This window comes from Odontesthes bonariensis, chromosome 12, assembly GCF_027942865.1.
Source record: "Odontesthes bonariensis isolate fOdoBon6 chromosome 12, fOdoBon6.hap1, whole genome shotgun sequence".
NCBI classification, from domain to species: domain Eukaryota; kingdom Metazoa; phylum Chordata; class Actinopteri; order Atheriniformes; family Atherinopsidae; genus Odontesthes; species Odontesthes bonariensis.
The window spans coordinates 10,481,512-10,498,803 of NC_134517.1; the positions used below are offsets into that span (position 1 = coordinate 10,481,512).

The 17,292-nt window shown below is 41.1% G+C and overlaps 2 protein-coding genes across 2 annotated transcripts; one reads left to right on the forward strand and one right to left on the reverse strand.

The window, feature by feature from the left end:
* Positions 1-1,016: 1,016 nt before the first annotated feature.
* LOC142396394 (gap junction gamma-1 protein-like) lies at positions 1,017-8,209 on the forward strand. Its single transcript, XM_075479075.1, has 3 exons — positions 1,017-1,194; positions 5,110-6,286; positions 6,388-8,209. The coding sequence occupies exons 2-3, from the start codon at positions 5,140-5,142 to the stop codon at positions 6,399-6,401; spliced, it is 1,161 nt and encodes a 386-aa protein (XP_075335190.1). The 5' UTR covers positions 1,017-1,194; positions 5,110-5,139; the 3' UTR covers positions 6,402-8,209.
* Positions 8,210-11,642: 3,433 nt separating this feature from the next.
* Positions 11,643-13,469, reverse strand: LOC142397013 (lactase/phlorizin hydrolase-like). Its single transcript, XM_075480440.1, has 5 exons — positions 13,440-13,469; positions 12,221-13,166; positions 11,914-12,116; positions 11,733-11,839; positions 11,643-11,649 (listed from the first exon to the last, which is right to left on the reverse strand). The coding sequence occupies exons 1-5, from the start codon at positions 13,467-13,469 to the stop codon at positions 11,643-11,645; spliced, it is 1,293 nt and encodes a 430-aa protein (XP_075336555.1).
* Between the last annotated feature and the right edge of the window lie 3,823 nt (positions 13,470-17,292).

Below are 17,292 nucleotides of genomic sequence, written 5' to 3' on the forward strand. Positions count from 1 at the left end.
CTTTCACCAATAATAGCTGGTGATCAGAAAGACAAGATGGAGCTCAACAGTCCTCAGTGCAATGGCTGGATTGGAAGTAGATGTGCTGCTTTGTGTGTGATTTTGTCTAAAGCGGTGAATAACTGATGAAGACGGGCTTTTCATCTCATCTGGGAAGAACAATGTGATCATTCAATCAGAGGGCTTGCTATTGGCGACTGATGCTGACTGGGTGCCTACAATATTTAATCTCTGTGACCACACGTGTTTCATTTAAGTCATCTCTAGGAAAACTGCAACATCTGCAAGCTTGAAATTCATCTCTTCGAGGAAGTGTCGCTTTTGATCGAATTCAGGGCTAAAACCATCGCACAGATGGTAAACATTTTCACCCAAGAATAAATCTAGAGTAGGACCAAAGTCTTGGCTTAAAAATAGAGCTGAAACTCCCTTGCTCTTGTGGATATTGTTCAGTGCAGAATGTAGGTTCAAAGAGTGTTAAAGGAGGGGCTCAGGAAACCCATGAGCTGCTTTCACTAAGGAAAGTGTGACAATACATGGAGGGACTTGGCAACAACTTCCGAACATCTGCATCAGCAGGAAGAGGGGCAGCCTTTATCAGTTTGTGGAACCTCACATGGCCCCAAAACAAACGTTGGAAGATCAGTCTGCTGCTTTTTTTTTTTTTTTATCTTCTGATGCGTCAGTCAAAGCAATTTGGGTCATGTGCAACGTATTTTCAGCTTGTAATATGCAGCACCTTCAGTGGAAATGAATAATTGGGAGCAAAACAAGTGCTGGCATACATACAGTATTAAGCACACTTATTTTCCTGCAGTCATTGTTTTCTGAGTGCTTCTCCCAGCAATGATGAGTCCTCTCAGCCTCTGGAATTAATAGCCGTCTGAGCGACCAATGAAACATTGCGCCACGGAGACTACTTGCTGGCAGTTTCTCGTCTGCGCAGACAGGGGGTGGGGTGCGAGGCTGAAACTGGGAGGAGAGAAGCGAGGGATTTGGGAATATTCTTTGTCCTTACTCAACAGTTCAACTAACACAACTGGAGACAGACGCCGTCTCCTCGTAGGGAATGAAAACTGGATTACTTGATATTTGAGCCGGAGAGCTTTCTTTAAAAAAAAAAGAGAGAGAAGAAAAACTCTTGAATTAGACGACCGTTTTCAGGAGACAGAGGACCTACGGTCACAATTGAAGGTAAAATGCTCCACAAACAAAGCGTGGCGACGCAGGGACGCGGCATCACCTTTTTTTTTTTTTAGCTCTGGCGAACATAAAGCGCTTTAAAGTTTCCCCCCGCGTGCACCGGAAGGTTGTATTAAGGTAGCTTTAATTGCTACGAACCCCTATGTGGAAACGTCGATTGTTTAAAGGTATTGTGCAAACGCCAGTTTAAGTTTACGCACACAGGCTGGCTGGAGGCAGCGCCAATTTAAAGCACGGTCATTTTTTCGCAATATCTGGCGCGCTCTCGTGTTGCGGGTTTGTTCGTGTTAAAATGGGTCGTCATTGGGGGCACGTGTAGAGCAATTTTTCCCTGGCACGCATGATATTTAGCTTATTTTTCATGCAATGGGGGGAATCCGCAGGGATGGCTTTTCCGACTCCCCGTTCTCTTTCCTCCAGTCTTGATATTAATAATATTTTAAGCGCAAAGGTTTTTTTCTTTTTTTTTTTTTTAAGCACAATTTTGTCACAAGTATATTGACTATCCCCTGGCTGGACTCATTATCAATGTTACGTTAGCTAGTGAATCAGCGCTGTGACGTCGTGTCCCGTTTGCCACGAGGAGGCATTTTATTCCCGTATACTTATAAAATAGGATCGGATTAGCATCGGATTTTTCATTTCAGTTCATGTAGCTAAACTAATTGGACCATAGCATGATTTAATATAGCCCCCATATTATTTAATACTTGGTGTAGTCTCAGAACACCAGAGAAATACTTTGGGCTTCTCATGGTGTTCTGGTGAATGATGGGCGGGTAGAATCATCTTTTCCAGCAGTCACTCCACAGTTTCTGTCATTATTTGGTTATTTTTTGGGGGTTTTTCCTCTCCTCGGGATAAGGCCCTCTCAGCCTAAGGCTTTGGACTGCACAAGGGTTAACTATAACCAGTCTCCCAGATGTGAGAGCCACAAAAGCCTCTCTGTTCTGCATGCTTCTGGTGGCAGTGAAACCCCTGCTTGGAAGCAGACTGCCAAGTGTCAAGTGCCACATTTAGACCCATACTGAAGACCAATTCACACGATTTAGTTTGAAAAAACAAGTAAGCTGCAACAGATCTACATGCAGAATTGGAAAAATCTTACATCTGACCTTTTTCATCCTGTTATCTTGACTTAAGGTCTCAGTCCATGCATAGCCAAATTGGTATTAAATCTCTAAGATCTATTCCTTACTGTGCTGAAGAGACTAATTCTTCTGAATGCAATGCACAGTAAGCCCTACTTTAGTCTTAATTTAACTTTGTAAAAAAAAAAGAATCTCACTACAGTAAAATCTGTGTGTTGTGCATATACATGATTGAATGTTCATCAGTTTGCACAATAATAATGGGATGGCAACAATTTGGTCTTGAACTTAACAGAAATCCCAACTCAAGTTTAAATAATAAAACAGCAGCAATTTGGAAAGTTAGCACAGCTGTTTTCAGCAACTATTCAGGTTGGCACCAGGATTCTGATAGATGAGTGCAGCCCACTTTAAAGGTAGCATACAGTTGGACTGAAGCTGCCATGGTGTAATGCTGACATCGCAATAGAAAAGGCGATGTTCAGGAGAACACTCGCAGCGCTCTCACCACAAGTTTTGAGCCCATAAAGAATAGTCGACATGCCTCATGTAGAGATTGGATTGAGATTCCTCTACAATGGGGCATTGTAAGACAGCACCTGTTAAAATGATAGTGGGTTAGTATGAACTTCAAGTTGCTTTACCAGGTGCGATGAGGATAATGGAGATGGTAAAGTATCTTAAACCAGTTGACAGAGATGTAAAGTAAAAAGTTAAGCTAACAGATTTTTGGGACCTTAAAACAATAACTGATTCAAGTGATCCTAATCCTTACCATGTAAATGTTTGTTTTAGATCCCGTCTCGGTGTATAATAGACTGTACCTACTGGAACTACTAGAATCTGATTTGCCTGTTTCAGTTTACATGATAGCAAAGCAGACATTTCCACTCTTTGTTGCCCTCTAGTGCTTAAAACTAATTGAAAAAGTTGTGACATATGCTAGTCGAATATATTTTGTCCATTACTTCTGTTGTTGGGGAGAAAAAAAACTGTTAAACTGCAGCTAATGTTGAACAACGGTCAGCAGAAAAGGTAGTATGTTGCCACTTAGAGATGTTACGCTGAAGACGTGATGAACCACAGGCCCATTCAGGTGCAACGCTCGAATTTGACAAGCACTAAATAACATTTTCTCTCGTTGATTTCCCCCTTGTAGCTTGACAGTTGATCACAGACTTACACGTGGGTACTTGGCATTCCTTGGATATTGATGTCAGCTCTGACCATTACTTAGGGCAACTAAACTAGATTACAAACAGCCACAATGAGTAGAGGTCAAAGACACACTCAGCTAAGACAGAGTAAAGCCTAATATCAGAGCTTTGTAGTCGCCCCTAAACTTATATTTTCCTTATTATGGTCATGATAAACAGTTTTGCAAATGCCTTTGCAAAATTCATGTCATTCTTGAGTGGCAGCTAAGGCAGCATATTGTCTTTATGGTACTGCTTTTTGCATGCAAGAACATGCAGGTAGTGCTGCAGAAAACCACAGATGAAGGATAAAGATGTTAGTCAGGTTACCAGTAAAAAAAAAAAACGTTTTTTTTTTTCTGCTTGAAATTCTGCAGTAGAAACTAACATACGCCATGTGCTTGACTGCATCCAGAGGTAGTTTTGGCTGAACTGGGTGTCATGTTTCACAATCTCATCCACACCTGGGAGCTGCCTTGCCTTAGGGTCTCTGCTGGAGCACTGAGGCATGTAATGTCTTTAAGACTTGTCAGTGGTGTTTGGGGTTTTGTGAGATTTTTAAGAGCAGTACACTGTCACACTTGTCTTTTTGGCTTATATTTTTTTTAGTTGATGATGGTTGATTGGTGATGTACCTGTGTGCATCTAATTAGTGATCATTTGACTCGGTTTTAGTTTATTTATTTTTTTTAATTTTGTTTTGGTATTCTGTTTCTAAAGTTGTTAAAAGAATACATTTTTCTATGAAAGACTGAAAGGGAACATGAAGCATTATAAAGCTGAGCTACAGGTATGCAGATTTAATAGAAGCTCCTTTTTAATGTACTGACAGAACTCTTGTTGTATACCTGCCTGGCCTGAAGCACAGAGGTGTGGTTCTATAACAGGAAATCATGACTGAAGTTGCTTATGAGGTTTCTCACGCATGGCGCAAAGCCGTGGGAGCTCTTCAATTGGTTTTATGGTGTTAAAATCATTCAATCTCAACAAGCAGCATCTGTATGTGACCCTGGTTAATCTGGTAAATGTTCAGGATGGACTAGATGGAGCAGGTGAGGGCAAAACAGCTTTAAGCTGCATAGGAGGGCTAGTCATTCATCTCTCAGGTCTTTTATAGTTAAAACGATGAATGTGGTAATTGAGTATAGTTTGGGTCATGACAGAATAGAAAAATGGATATTGTCTATAATGTTGACACTTTGCTACTTAGCATTCCATACCACTGGTTGTGAGTCTGGTTGTGAATGGACGGTATTGAGGCCCACGTCAGAGCAGGATGTTTGCTTTGTAATGGTGTAGCTCCATCTTGTGGCCACCTGATCTAAGAACGGTCAAGAGAAGGACATTTTGAAAGGTGATTATGCACCAAAACAAATGAATACATTTGATTTGAGCTATGGGTGATTTTACTCTGCTTTGCAGTAGATGCATTAATCCTGGGCAGGCTCTTCCAACCATATCAATCTAATATATTCATACAATGCATTTTACAATCACTCAAGGGTTCTAGGGGGGCAGGAGTTATCTGAATTTCTGCATTGTTTAGTTTTAGTATCATTAACTTTCTTTAAGAAAGTAAAAAAAAAAAACTAAATCCACTTTTCTGTTTATGTTTACAGGACTGATAACTTCTCTATACCAAAGGCAAAATGAGCTGGAGCTTTCTCACGCGGCTGCTGGATGAAATTTCCAATCACTCCACCTTTGTGGGCAAAATCTGGCTCACGCTCCTCATAGTCTTTCGGATCGTGCTGACTGCCGTCGGGGGTGAATCGATCTACTATGATGAACAGAGTAAATTTGTATGCAACACTGGTCAACCTGGTTGTGAGAATGTGTGCTACGATGCATTTGCTCCGCTTTCGCACATTCGCTTCTGGGTGTTTCAAGTGATCATGATCACGACGCCCACCATCATGTACCTCGGTTTTGCCATGCACAAGATCGCCCGCATGGACGATGATGACTACAGGCCCCGGGGTAGAAAGAAGATGCCCATAGTGAGCCGCGGTGCCAACAGGGACTATGAAGAAGCGGAGGATAATGGAGAGGAGGATCCCATGATCTTGGAGGAGATTGAGCCAGAAAAGGAGAAGGAAGTTGCAGAAAAGCCCAGTAAAAAACACGATGGACGCCGTCGCATCAAGAGAGATGGCCTAATGAAGGTCTATATTTTTCAGTTGCTATCCCGTGCCATCTTTGAGGCCTCGTTCCTGTTTGGGCAGTACGTCCTTTATGGTGTGGAAGTCTCACCATCGTACGTATGCACACGCTCGCCTTGCCCGCACACAGTAGATTGCTTCATCTCCCGCCCCACTGAGAAAACAATCTTCCTGCTCATCATGTATGCCGTCAGTGCTTTGTGTCTGCTCTTTACCGTGTTGGAGATCCTTCACCTTGGCTTCAGTAGTATACGCGACTGCCTTTGCACACCGAGACCTCGGCCTCCTGCTCCTCGTCACTCTGCTCCAGCCAGCCAGAGGTCCTCCATCTGCCGCCAGCCCTCGGCACCCCCAGGTTACCATACGGCTCTGAAGAAGGACCCATCAGGAAAAATTGGCTTCAGGGATAACCTGGGAGACTCTGGACGAGAATCTTTCGGGGACGAGGCGTCATCGCGGGAGCTGGAGAGGCTCCGCAGACACTTAAAGCTGGCCCAGCAGCATCTGGATTTGGCATACCAGAACGAAGAGAGCAGCCCATCACGCAGCAGCAGCCCGGAGTCGAATGGAACCGCAGTGGAGCAGAACAGACTCAACTTTGCTCAGGAGAAGCAGAGCAGCACCTGCGATAAAGGCAAGTACCTTCTCTTTTCATCCATATGTAACAATGCTTATAGCTTTATATTGTAGCTACGTTCAAAGCGAGAAACTTAACTGACAAAAATCTGTTCACAGGTCTCCGTGCATAGTTTCTCATCAGTTGGTCAATTCATGAGAGGAGCAGTGGGGACCGAGGGGAGCATGTGTGCATGCGTAACTGTGACATTTTGACTTTGCTTGAGGTGGATGAAGACAGCCCAAGCCTTCCAGTGTTATGACCAACTGGTCGAGCATCAAGTTGCACGGAAACGGTTGTCTCGACTCGGCAGTCCTTGTGACACCAGTCTGTCTGAAGATCCAAAGGGCTTACAAACTGCCTTCGTGGTTAAGGTGAACAAGTGCATCTCCCTCAGGGCAGCTACTTTTTTTTAATTTTTTTTTTTTTATATATAAATATTTTCATTATGAGACGTTTTTATGTTGTTGGAAGTTCCATGTGTGAATCTCAAGTTTGCCTTAGACTTAAACCGGAACTCTGTTTTTGTTTTTTGATAAGGTAAGGCTAAGCCAGTCATGTCAGGAAAGTAAATTTAAACTGTAAGAGATTTTCTACTTTGTAAGGATGTGAGTGGATGATTGTAGATGAAAACATAAGAATCCTGAACAAGGCACCTCTTATCAGACAAAGGTACTGGGGGACATTGTCTTTCTTGTGAAGACCTGAGGTGTTAACCATTACACAAGGCCCTCTTTTTTTTTATTTTTTTATTTTGCCTGTTTTTTGTCAATGTTGGCACTGCGCCAGTCAGCATTCCCAAATCTGGTACCTGGGGCCTGGACTATGAAGCACTATGTGTGGATTAGTGAGCTAACTTGGGAAATTATTATTATATGTTTTTTTTTTTTTTTTTTTCTAAAAGCATTCCACTAAAAAAACTTCCTTGGTGGCTGCCATTGTGTCACGTTCAGCCAGGATTGCATATCTATATTCTTCATAAAGACATCTTCTTCATATATGTTTGGATTTTTTTTCTTCCATGAAAGGAATATGCTGCTCCAGAGCCATATTTGTTATTGATCACGTGGTTCCAACACCGCTCTTTTTAGAGTGCTCGTATCCACAATTGGGGAAACCTAGGTTGGCTTACTGAGTGAACGACCAATAGTGTTGCACTGCTTAGCGTGAGCTCAATAGTCTGTGTGTTCACCAGTAGATGCTCTGGGTATTTTGAACCTGCTTTGCAGTACAGCCAATGGAAACTGGAACACACTTGAGGTGCCTTTTGTCCAAAGGAATAAACAAACCTGGGTAATGCTTGAAAAACATTTAACTTGTGATATTGTCATGTATTTTTATTTTTTTTTTTTAAATATATTGTTCTTTATTTTTGCATTTTAAGTATTGTTGTAGGCTCTTGTCCCCGTGGCAAACAATTTTATTTGAAAGATATGACTTTCACTACTGTCTCTGCTCCCCGAGAACTGATTCTTTCAGTGGACTGGTGCATTTTCAAAGGGTTTGGTACAATTTAAGTTAAGTTTTTTTTTTTTTTTTTTTCAATTCAATAATTGGAACTTGTTGCCTCTTTTATTAGGTACATGTTATTGACCATGAAATGTTTACTTTTTTAGCACAGACCTTTTCAACTCTCTGTAGATTGAATAATGGTAAAATACAATGTTCAACATCTGATTGTGCTGGTTTTTGGTGATTGCAGTTCCAGAATCTATATGACAAATGTAAATGAATCATTTCAATGTGAATTCACTGCCTTGAGTGCAGTCTTAAAATGCCATCTTTTTGTATTCAGTCATATCCACAGTGCCATTTGTACCAATTCAAATATTGTCATCTCAATTATTTTTGACCAATGCTTTTTGTACTTTTTTCTACATTTTGTATTGATAGTACTTTGGTTAGTCCTTTTTAAAATAAATTTTTTACTACCAATTCCAATTTTCTAAGTAGTCTGAGTCTGGTTTATCTTTTTTGACATTTTTATGTTGTAAAAAAAAAAAAAAATTCAAAGTGAAAATCTTAACTTGTATGAGGAGGGTCAGGTTTGTTATATTGTGTGCATTCTTTGGAAATCTTTGAAATTGAACAGGTTCTTGTTTAGTCCTGCCTAAGCTCGATCCAACTCATACTGCACTTTTTTTTTTTTTTTTTTACAAGTGAAACTATGAGGATGACTTTTATTATGTTTAGAAAGGCAGATATTGAGGGATTTTTATTAGTGGTTAACATTGTATGATACAGAATGTTAGTCTTATCTATGGAAGAAGATGTGTTAAAATTACACTCTTAGAAGCTGCTGTTGGGTATCTGTGGCAGACTTCTATTACACCTCGGTGTGTTTGCAGTTAATATTTACAGTTAACTTTACCACAACTTTACCAAGCGTGTTCTCTTTACAGAGAACCAAATGGAAAAGCATATTACTCCAAGCACTGCAACAATCAACAGAGCAAATGTGGTGTTAAGCCCAGTCTCAGCGTCACTGGTAGAGAGCTCCATACCCAGGAACCTAACAGAGTTGTCTGTGATTGGCGCACTGGTTCCTGCAGAAAAAGACAGAGGCCCCATAGAAGTTTTATTTATTTTGAACAGGTTTCTAACAGTAGAAATTAATCTAATCTGTATTTTTTCATATTTCTTAGTTATATTGAAAAAGGAATATTACATTTTGCTTATTACCGGTAGATATAAACCTTTAGCTCAACATAGCTTGCTTAGCTTAACACAAACACTGGCTATATCAAAATGAAAAAAAAAAAAAAAAGATTTACCAGGGTCACACAAATACAAGAAGGCACTGCCCTTACCAAGAAATACTTTATGGGTTATCACCCATAAAGGTGCAACTAGTTTTTATCCACACAAAAATAACATTACTGAATAAGCCTGATATTTACTCATTGCCAGAAGTTTTTTTGCCTAACAGTAAGCAGTAGAAAACGACTATGTGAACAACACTGAATAAGTTTACCTTCAGGTTCAGGCTTCAAGCACTCATGGGGTCCTAATGCAGGGTCAGGGAATCCATTGCAGTTGATGATGATGGAGTAGAATGACACAGAATTCCTGGCCACTCGAGGCAGATTCGGGTCAGAATGATTGACATAAAAAAGGCCAAATCTTTCTGAAAAGCCAATGGCCCACTCCAAGTTGTCCATCAGTGACCAAGCTGTGTAGCCACGCATGTCCACACCATCTAGCAAGTAAGCTGGAAAAACAAAATAACTCTTTTAGAAATGAAAATATACTGAATCAATAATTGTTTTTGTTTGTTTCTTGTCCCTTTCTCAAATGTCCTGGGGTCCGTTTCACAAAGCAGGTTCAACAAACTCTGAGTCTAATCCTGAACTCTGAGTTGATCTACTCTGAGATAGAAAACTCTGAGTTTCTGGTTCCAGAAACGCTGATTTGAGTGAGTTTAGTCAACTCAGAGTAGTTTCACCTTGAGTTTAGCGCGTGCACCACAACTATAAAAAGCCAGCATTAATGGAGCCCCGATTCGACGAGTCACCATGGCAACGGGGAAGAGGAGGGGCTACGTTTTTCACCAACCTCGAATTGGAAATCTTAATGCGCCCTTAAAGCGAGTTTCAACACGTTTTTAGAAAGAAGTGCAACACCGCTGCAGCTGCAAAATCGTAAGTTTAAATGTAGTCCTTTGCAATCACAATAATATTACAGGGGAAAACTGCTTGAATGGTAGCCTATTCATTTATTTAATTTAGGTGCAATCCCATGGGGGAGAAGCGCACTTGGCAGCAGTTTAAGATGAAATATAAAAACATTGTTCAGACAGGTAAGACACTTTGGCATGGAGGTACCTCATTTTGATCGTGTTTTATACTGTAAAGTAAATATTAAATGGCTATTTGACTGTGCAGTTGTTTTATCCCCAACATTATGCTGTTTTCACACACATAAATGTCTTCTCATCTATGTCATGTTCTGTTAAATAATTAAGCCTATTTAAACTAACACAGACTCCTACTCAGCCAACAGAAAGATGGCAGATGCCCGTAAAACGGGTGGTGGCACAGCAACGCCACCTCTAACAGAGGCAGAGGAGCTGGCCCTAAACCAGAATATTGGAAGGCCAGTGGCTGAGGGAATCCCTGGAGGGAGTCCCACCCAGGACACAAATGCCTTCATAAAATGTAATAGGCCGATAGATATCTTTTTAAGCCTGTTTTAAGCCTATATAAAAGACAAATATGTATTTGTCTTTTATGTCTTTTTTTCTTTTGTCCCAACAGATTCTGATGGTGTCTGATAACCATCTCCCAACAAATATTTAATTCTCTGCGCAATAATGCTGCACCTTCATCCACGGGATCATTGTCAAAAGGACATCCCATGTTCGTGAAAAAAGTCACCTCCTACTGTGCCTAATGGACTTCTAGAACTAGAAGAACTAGGCTACGCCAAAACTTGCTCTGCTGACTGACTGAATGAGGAAATCAAATGGCGTGTGTGGCTGAAAGAGGACAGAGTAAAACATGGTCCCGACCAGGTTAGGTTCATAGAGTCTGTTACTACGGTAACTGACAGAGAGCTTAAGTTACCTCTCTTTGTGAAACAGGCTAGAGTTACCCCTCTTTCTCTGGTTTGAGTTACCTCTCTTTGTGAAACAGAAAACTCAAAGTTTCCCTCATTACAGGGTTAATAAACTCAAAGTTTCCCTCATTTCAGGGTTAATTAACTCAGTTTTCACTAAACCTGCTTTGTGAAACGGACCTCAAATGCTTTATATTTAATCAAATTGCTTTAATACCTTTCAACACCTGGTTGATATAGTTTTTATAGAAGTAAATTCTGTGAGTGTCATTCAGATCAACAGGCCCCCGTTCTGAGACACCATTCTCAGTGATGATGATTGGGGGATTTCCATACTCTTCCTTAATGAAGTTCAGTATTTTGCGGAATCCAAAAGGTGTGACTTTCAGCCAGCCAGAACCAGAATCTAGCCAGGTGCGGTCAACAATTGTCCCTGCACCCCTGTTATGGTCAAATAATTAAGGTTTTAGGTTAAAATGATATACACCACCAAGAATGAAAATGTATTCAATAAATACCATGGAATTCAAAATATAATGGGATATTTTGTTGATTCTCTACTAAGATAAGGAAAATATCCCCTTCTTCTATGATTGTGCTTATTTACCTATCTGCATCATAGTGCTGAAGATTTCCGTAGTTCGAAGGGAATGCCAGGACAGTGGTGTAATGGTTGAACCCAAAATAATCATATGTTCCCTTTATTCTCCTAATCTCCTCCGGAGTAAACTCAGGGAGTCTGCAGAATTTAAACGTTGTTTAAGAAGACATAAAATACAAAGCAGGACTGGCTATAACCAGTTGGTTTTAAAGGGAATTACACACTGAAGACATACACAGACAATCAAAAGCCATTGTTAACTTTTAATATTACTTTTTAAGGTTTTTATGTTGGTTTTTGTAATACCTGGATTTTGGCAAACCAGCAGCAAAACTGCGTTCCCGAATGGTTGTCTTCATCACATCATTGTAGTCACCATTAAATATGGGATGGGCAAACCAGCCAATGTAGAACTGCACGGAGTGAGCAGTGGTTAGTGAAAACAGTGGAACAGGTTTTATGTTAAAGATGAGAGGATTTGGCATACCTGCACCACACGTCGTGCAGCATCAATGTCCTCCTGCTTATGCGGGTTTCTGGGTTCTGACCAGTCAGAATTGATAGTGATTGAGATTTTTCCTTTCTGCTCGGCCCGGTACTTATCGTTGTAGAGGTGCCAGGCCTCAGCATGTGCTTTAATAAGGTTGTGACCGACAATGTAGGGTAAAGTGCCTGGCCGTAAACTGATCCCTGGAAACAAACATAGTGTAAAAGTGAGCATTACACGGTATGCTTTTTAATGAAGTGCTTTCTAAACAAAATTGACAAAAATGATAAATTCCGGTTCTAAGTACTTAAAGGAACACTTTCAGCAGTTCCCTTGATGAAGTTCTTTTCCTCTTCAGTGAATGAAGGGAGTCTTGAGTTTGACTGACCTTGAAGTTCACATTTTTGATGAACTTGCCATTTCATTGCATCAGGGTAGTCGCCGTTCTTGAAAATAGGGTGTGCAAACCAAACCAGTTGGAACTGCAGTGCACGGTCTGCAGCCACAATGTCACGGGGAACACTGACATCTTTAGGTTCAGCCCAGTCAGCATTGAGAGCAATGGATACTAGACCACCTTGGGAGTTGCGATACTTGTCATCATAAGTATGGTAGGCCTTGGCGTGAGCTTTAATTAGGTTGTGTGCAACTTTGTAAGGCGCAGTTCCTGGATCCCTAACATTTGGCGGGATCTGTCCAAGTCCATATCCTAACCATGCAATTGTTTGTGGCTGATTGAAAGTAATCCAGAATTTTACTCTGTTGCCAAATGTGGCAAAACAGAAATCACAAAAGTCATTAAAGATGTCAATCATGTCTACATTGTCCCAGCCACCGAAGTCTTGTAAAGCTTGAGGAAGGTCCCAGTGATAAAGTGTCACCATGGGGGTGATATTATGTGCCAAGAGGCCATCAATAAGTTTGTTATAATAGTCAACACCTTTCTGGTTCAGGGAGGTACGCCTACCATCAGGAAAGATTCTGGACCAAGACAAAGAGAATCTATATGACTTTACCCTCAGCGCTCGCAACATGTAGAAGTCTTCCTCAAGTCTGTTGTAACTGTCACAAGCTACATTTCCAGTAGCATTTTCAGGAATATTGCCAGGTTTCTGAGTGAATGTATCCCAGACACTAGGTCCCTTTCCATCAGCATTCCAGCCACCTTCAATCTGGTAAGACGAGGATGAAACTCCCCAGCTGAAGTCTTGTGGAAAAGTACCATAGTGATACATTTGTCTCTGAAATTTCGACTGACGAGAGAATTTATCCCAGATAACCTTTGATTTAGATGGAACCTCTGAGGGTGGTAGAGTGATGGAATGGCGAGTAAATGCTATTTCTAAGCCTTTAAAACCAGTATCTTTGCTTGATCCAAAACCATTTTGCTTGATAACCTGAGAAAGGAAGTATGCAGATTGCTTTGGGGTTCTCGGTCTGCCTCCATCTTCAAAGTTAACGTGATGAAGACCAAATCTTTGACTGTAGCCTTGTTTTCCTTCAAATCCATCCATGAGTGACTGCACCGTGAATCGCCGCACATCCACTCCGTCCATAGTTCGAGCATGAACGAGCTGCCAAATAAAACACGACAGAAGCAACTTTTCGCAACGAAATTTGACATGGATTACCAATACAGAAGGATCTGATAACATTTGACCACAGCTTGCTGTGGCTGGCTGGGGTGGCCTATGGGGAGGAGTTGAGCCCATGGTAGTGGCACTTTGAAGTGGGTCACCCCTATACTATGGAGATGCTCAAAGTACTGTTTCGAACCAGGAGGTATGGGACGACTGCAGTCAAAGGCATTTCAAGTTCATGTTTAGTTCTTAGTTTTGCCCATGTTTTAGTTTTCTCATGTCTTAGTTTTCCTAGTCTTCAAGTCCAGGTCCAGTTTTTAGTTTTGGCCATGTTTTGGATTGTGTCACATCTTAGTTTTAAGTTTTAGGTCCAGATCCGGTATTTAGTTTAGCCATGTTTTCCCCACAGTTTCTGTGGCTCATCCATCACCTTCATTCACTTCATCTGTAGTTTTCTCCTCAGCTGCTGACCTGTCACCCAGTCAGTATTTAGTTTCCAGGTTTCCCCATGCAACTGGTCAGATCCTTTCACCGTCTTCATGCCAAGCCAAAGTTAAGTATTTTCAAGTAATGCAAAGTCATGTTCTTTGTTTTGTCTTAGTCATGTTTTGTTTTCCACAGTCTAGTTTTGGTATCCGGCTCAGCCGCGCTTTGTTTTGTTTGCTTTTTGAAGTCTGCATCCGTGTCCTTTCCACGCATCTCACCACCCTGACAGCACCATAACATCAAGCCATTCTAATTTATGTTGATCAGTTTATCTGCTGGCAAGATAATGACTTACAGCTTTTATTTTATACAGTTTTTTAAAATTATTTTAAAATGTATTAGTGTCAGCTCATAACTCTTTACCACACGTCAAAGGTCATGATGAAACAGATTATCATCATCTAATACTGGGAAAAGATAAGGTCCTCTCATATTCTAATGTCAGTGTAAAGGAGTAAAATAATAACTGCATTAAATTAGTGCAAATGGAAAACAATCCTAAGGGGTAAACACCAGTAAAAACCTGAACATCTGTGACACTCAACTACTCAAAACATTGGCAAACAAAAGTAATTATTTGATTAAAATGAGTTGAACTTATGAAGTTCAAGATGTAAAACATGCAGGCGAAAGCAGATAAATATATCTGTTTACCACCTGTCTACTTATCCAGTGCCTGGACTTGTCTACTAATTTCAATCATATTAAGCATCAGAGTAAAGAAGAAAAAAATCTATATTAAATCATATAATAAAGTTTTTTTTGTTTTTTATTCATTCTAATTTCTTTCTTTTTTGGCAGTGCTTGATTCACAGCATCAGCTCTTAAATTCTACAGATATCTTTGTTTACTAGCTGTGTAGTCATTAAGGAAATGCTTTGATGATGCTTTCATAACTCCTTACCATATGTCAAACGTCCTGATGAGGAAGATTATCCGAATGATCTAATGCCGGGTAACGATAAGGAAAATAAAACAAAAAAATATCTCCAGTTAAAATACAGCTCACAAATATGATCATACAGAGGATGCTGCATGTTTATATGTCCATATACTTATCCAATATACAGGCTTGTCTACTATTTTTATCATATTGAGCATTATCAATTAAAGAATTCACATGTATATATTACATAATGCAAAGAGTATGCCTGTTATTTTTTACATTAAAATTGAAAGTTACAAAGTAGTTTTGAAAAAATTAGATTAAGAATGTATTGCGTACTCTTTCATTTAAAAAAAAACTTTCCAGTTAACTGTGTACTTATTATGTTGCAATCAAAATCAAGACATGCTAATATTTTCCATAAAACAAAAAAAAAAATCAAATTTTAATCATTTGATGTGTTATAAGTTCTGTTGTGAATAAAAAATTGGCTTATGAGATTTGCAACATTGCATCTAGTTTTTACAGACATTTTACACAGTGTCTCAACTATTTTGTGTGGGTTGTTTGACCGCTCCTTCAAACAGATGCCATTCAAACTACCAGGCTGTAGCTAAACGAGATATCACTAATAAATCATCTTTTCATCCATGGAAAAAAACAGGCCCCACACTTAAATGGCCTCACACAGTTTTCTTCTGTTCAAACAATTGTAGACTTGGCACAGTATATTGAGACAGGGTGAATCAAACACTAACATTTTAACTGTCAAAATGTAATCCTTATTCAGTGCTGTTTATTGATATTTTCTCAACATTCAACCAATGAAAACACAATTGATTTTCAAATCTAGAGATGAGCCTCTCACTGCAGCTGCTCCTCTGTCCTGTCAGGATGCTGTGGAGAGGATGTTTATTATTCTCCATCTCAGAATCTAACTTCCTCCTCATCCGTTTCTCCACCACAGCACTGAGAGGGTCCAGCCTTCTGCTTACAACAGAACCAGCCTTTTTCACAAGTTTGTCCAGGCGCCTACAGTTTCTGTCTGTAGTGCAACTCCCCCAGCAGACAGCAGCATAGAACAGTGCACTCTCAATGATAGTGTGATAAAACATGCACATCATATCACCGCAGACATTGAAGGACCCGAGCCGTCTCAGGAAAAAGAGACGGCTCTGGCCCCTCCTGTACACTGCATCCATGTTGGCAGACCACTCCAGTTTATTATCCAGCACCACCCCCAGGTATTTGCAGGTCTGAACAGTCTCTATCTCCCTCCATCAATGCAGACTGATTGGTATGGGGTTTTAGATCTCCTGAAGTCCACCACCAGCTCTTTGGTTTTGGTGGTGTTCAGGAGAAAACAGTTATTTTTGCTCCAGTCAGTAAAGGCCTCCACAAGGCCCCTGTACTCCTTCTCCTGTCCACCGCGCACACATGCCACAACAGCCGTATCATCAGAATACTTCTGAATGTGGCAGGACTCTGAGTTGTACCTGAAGTCTGATGTGTACAGGGTGAAAAGAAAAGGAGGCAAAACAGTACCCTGCGGAGCCCCAGTACTGCATTCCAGTGTTCCAGAAACACATTTCCCCATCCTGACATACTGTGGTCTGGCAGACAAATAGTCTATAATCCATGATGTCAGGGAGGGGGCCACACCCATACCGAGCAGCTTGTCTTTCAGTATGGGAGGCCGTATGGTGTTGAAGGCACTGGAGAAGTCATAGAACATGACTCTCACATATGAACCAGGCACATCCAGATAAGCATATACCCAGTGCAACATGTACAGAATCGCGTCTTCCACTCCTATGTGTTTCTGGTAGGCAAACTGGAGGGGATCAAGAGCCTCAGCAACCTGCAATCTCATGCGACAAACAAGAAGTCTCTCCAAGGTCTTCATGACATGAGATGTCAAAGCCACCGGTCTGTAGTCATTCAGCTCCACCGGTTGCCCTAATTTGGGCACTGGTATGAGACAAGAAGTTTTCCACAGCACCGGGACTTTTTCCATCTGAATGCTCATATTAAAGAGCCTCTGAAGAGGGACTGCTAGTTGACCAGCACAGTCCCTCAGAAGCCTTGGACAGACTCCATCTGGGCCTGAAGCACTCCCTGGCTTGAGTCTCCTGAGCTCAGCTCCAACCTCCTCTATAGTTAGACACAGAGGTTGTAGCGGAGGGATGGCGACAGGAGTGATGTTGCTATCAACCATAGAGATGGGGGTGGGGGTGCAGCTGGACAGAGGAGGGCTATTGGTGGGAGTTGCTGCAGAGGTGGAGGAGCAGCTGGACCGAGGAGGCCAGGCGGTGGAAGCTGCCGCAGAGGTGGATGTGCAGCTGGGCTCTGGATGCCTGGCAGTGGAAGCTGCCGCAGAGGTGGATGTGAAGCTGGGTTCAGAAGGCCTGGCAGTGGAAGCTGCCG

Coding starts and splice junctions, on each gene's coding strand:
- LOC142396394 (XM_075479075.1), top strand. CDS start 5,140: ATGAGCTGGAGCTTTCTCACGCGGCTGCTGGATGAAATTTCCAATCAC.
- LOC142397013 (XM_075480440.1), bottom strand. CDS start 13,469: ATGGACGGAGTGGATGTGCGGCGATTCACG. Junction 12,117..12,220: donor TGCTGAAAGTGTTCCTTTAA/GTACTTAGAACC, acceptor GTTTGTTTCCAG/GGATCAGTTTACGGCCAGGC. Junction 11,840..11,913: donor CTGCACGACGTGTGGTGCAG/GTATGCCAAATC, acceptor CACTCCGTGCAG/TTCTACATTGGCTGGTTTGC.